The sequence below is a fragment of the Laccaria bicolor genome, genomic scaffold (assembly GCF_000143565.1).
Source record: "Laccaria bicolor S238N-H82 LACBIscaffold_154 genomic scaffold, whole genome shotgun sequence".
Lineage (NCBI taxonomy): Eukaryota > Fungi > Basidiomycota > Agaricomycetes > Agaricales > Hydnangiaceae > Laccaria > Laccaria bicolor.
Window position 1 is genome coordinate 2,344 of NW_001890013.1, and position 2,510 is coordinate 4,853.

The 2,510-nt window shown below is 41.9% G+C and overlaps 1 protein-coding gene across 1 annotated transcript; it reads left to right on the forward strand.

Moving 5' to 3' along the window:
• Window positions 1-1,895: 1,895 nt before the first annotated feature.
• LACBIDRAFT_298800 (uncharacterized protein) lies at window positions 1,896-2,405 on the forward strand (the record flags this gene model as incomplete). Its single annotated transcript, XM_001890702.1, has 3 exons — window positions 1,896-2,064; window positions 2,119-2,175; window positions 2,233-2,405. The coding sequence occupies 3 exons, from the start codon at window positions 1,896-1,898 to the stop codon at window positions 2,403-2,405; spliced, it is 399 nt and encodes a 132-aa protein (XP_001890737.1).
• Between the last annotated feature and the right edge of the window lie 105 nt (window positions 2,406-2,510).

Below are 2,510 nucleotides of genomic sequence, written 5' to 3' on the forward strand. Positions count from 1 at the left end.
TCACAACGGATTTAATATCTCCTTCAAAGGGGATATTATCCGTTGCGTATTTTACTCCTTCAGAGGGGATGTTATCCGTTGCGTACTTTATAAATCTAAAAGGTGAGAAGGCGGCATGTTCAAGTTCGATTTGCGAAATATTTTCAAGTGGGTAGAACGTGGACAGATTTATGCCGTGCATCAAACACACTTGGCGCAAGGCGTTGATCCACACAATTCGCAATTTTGTGACGGTGCACAAGACTTGAGAGGTCTCAAAGAGAAATGATAAGGAAACCGTTAATGTTAAACATTCTGGAAATAGGATGATCGATACCTTGCGAAGAGAGATGATGTCGTCTGTTTCCAGAAAAGTTTGGATTTGAATCAAGACGTCAGGGGGAAGAGTGGAAAGAGAGGGGTGTGCATATCTGGACGCGGTATGTGATCTTTGAAGATCGGGGGCAGGTCCCTTGAACATCGCCACGAAGAGAGGTAGAGCTGATTTCCAGCGTGTTGATCAGTCCCAAAGCGCCGGGCCGCCAAGCAGCCGCTGGGATGCAAGGCACGTGATCGAGGGTTCGGGTCACCAGTCTAATGTGATGCATTGAAGACGAGTGCAATCCCTGTCTGATCCCTGTCCAATCCCTGTCAGAGTTGTTTCGCAAGATATATCCTGATTAATGGCATTTGGCATCCGCGACATATTTGGAAGTAGTTTTTTTTTTCGACAGTGGTAGCAAATGAGATCATTTATAACTTTGACGTGAAGAAAAACTTCTAGAATCGATTCACAATGACAGTGATGACTAGTACCGTTGCCGACAAGGACATGGTCTGCCTTTGCTTCGGACCTTCGACTTCCTTCCCTTTCTCGTTTGATGGGGTCCCCATTACCGTCACAGATAGACATGCGCACTGTTTATGTAATCACGTGACCCAATGCGTCGCGTCGCGTCTGCCCCGCCCCTTCGTTCACTGCGGGCATCCTGCTCAAAACTGACATTTTTTATTTACATGATAATTTTGTATGACAATCTGGTAATTTCCCTACCATCTGAGCTCATTCAAAAAACCAGCTGATTGCTGTGCTGACTTGGTGCTGACAGTGGATTGCAGCGAACAATCAGATCGCTGTCACAAATCCTCTTATCAAATTTTAATAATATAATAAATTATATCAAAATAGCGTTAGCCTGGCCAACAATAAAGATAAGTACAGTCATCCACCTGCTAATGATACACCCAAAATGAGAAATTAACTTCAACAAATTTGAGCACAACATTTCTCTACAAAAACTACATGAAAATGTCAGATAAATGCCCTTCTATGACCATACCAAATTTCAGAATATTTGACCCACACTTCACAGAGAAAAACTAAGATTATGGGTGTATCATTGAGGGGTTTGACTGTATTTGGCTATTTCTGAAAAACAGTCCATTTTGTATGCTCCACAGCTTTGCCAATTCTGCCTCAAATGCATCCAAATTATATACAGTGGTAGATATGAGTTTGTACTACTTGTTACAACTTATTTTGTAAAAATCGGCCTAGTATTGAGCGAGATATTTGCCAGTCAAAAGTGTATCAAATGGGGGTAGTGTATCATTAATGTTGGACTTTTTTTTTCTCGGTTACAACTGGCCGGCGTTGCAATCATGTCAGAACGCCGGTTTCTTCTGGGTTTCAACCCAAAACGATCATTGCAATGGTGTTGACTCCTGCCAAGCCGGTTGAGATCGGTCCGTAGTTATTGCTACCAATTTCAATGCAGATTGCAACTGCATCAGATATTGCAATAATAGATAACAAACTGTTGGTTCTGAACCACCACCATCTTGTTCAGATGCTCGAGTGTGCAACTTGCAGGTCTACATTCAATTCCCAGCGTGCCCTCAGGGCTCATAAATCGATGTGTCAGAAGCCAAAAGAAAAGGTTAATTGCCAGTATTGTAACTTGCCCTTTAACACACGCAGTATCGGAGCACACCAAACTTCTTGCCGACGAAAGCATGAGAATGACTTGAGTGACAAGGCTTATGAAAAGAAGTTGAGAAAGCAAGAGAAGAGGAGTGAACGGGGTGAGTAGATAATCCTATCACAAAAAATATCATTATGAAGGTATTTCTTGCTAGATGGGCTTATTTTGCGTGGGAGAGAGACAATCATGCAAACAAGTCATCAACTATTGGGTACCGAATGTTATTTCTCTGATCCTCATCATTTTATTGATTTATAATTTCCTTCAGATATTGAAGCTCTGAATCAGCCAGACGAAAGCTCAGGATCTAGATCAGTCATGGTCACAGGCATTGACAGTGAACCTGCTCCTATAGAAATTGAAGATAGTCCTCCTTTATTTAGCACAGTTGGCAACCCAGAGCCTTGTATGTCATACTCTATTATATCTTGGTATCACTAATGTAGTTCATTTTCAAAAGACCAGGATGATGAGCCTAGCTATGAAATTGATGATATCAAGACTGAATACCATCCTCACAGTGGCCGACCAANCCAAATCAATCAT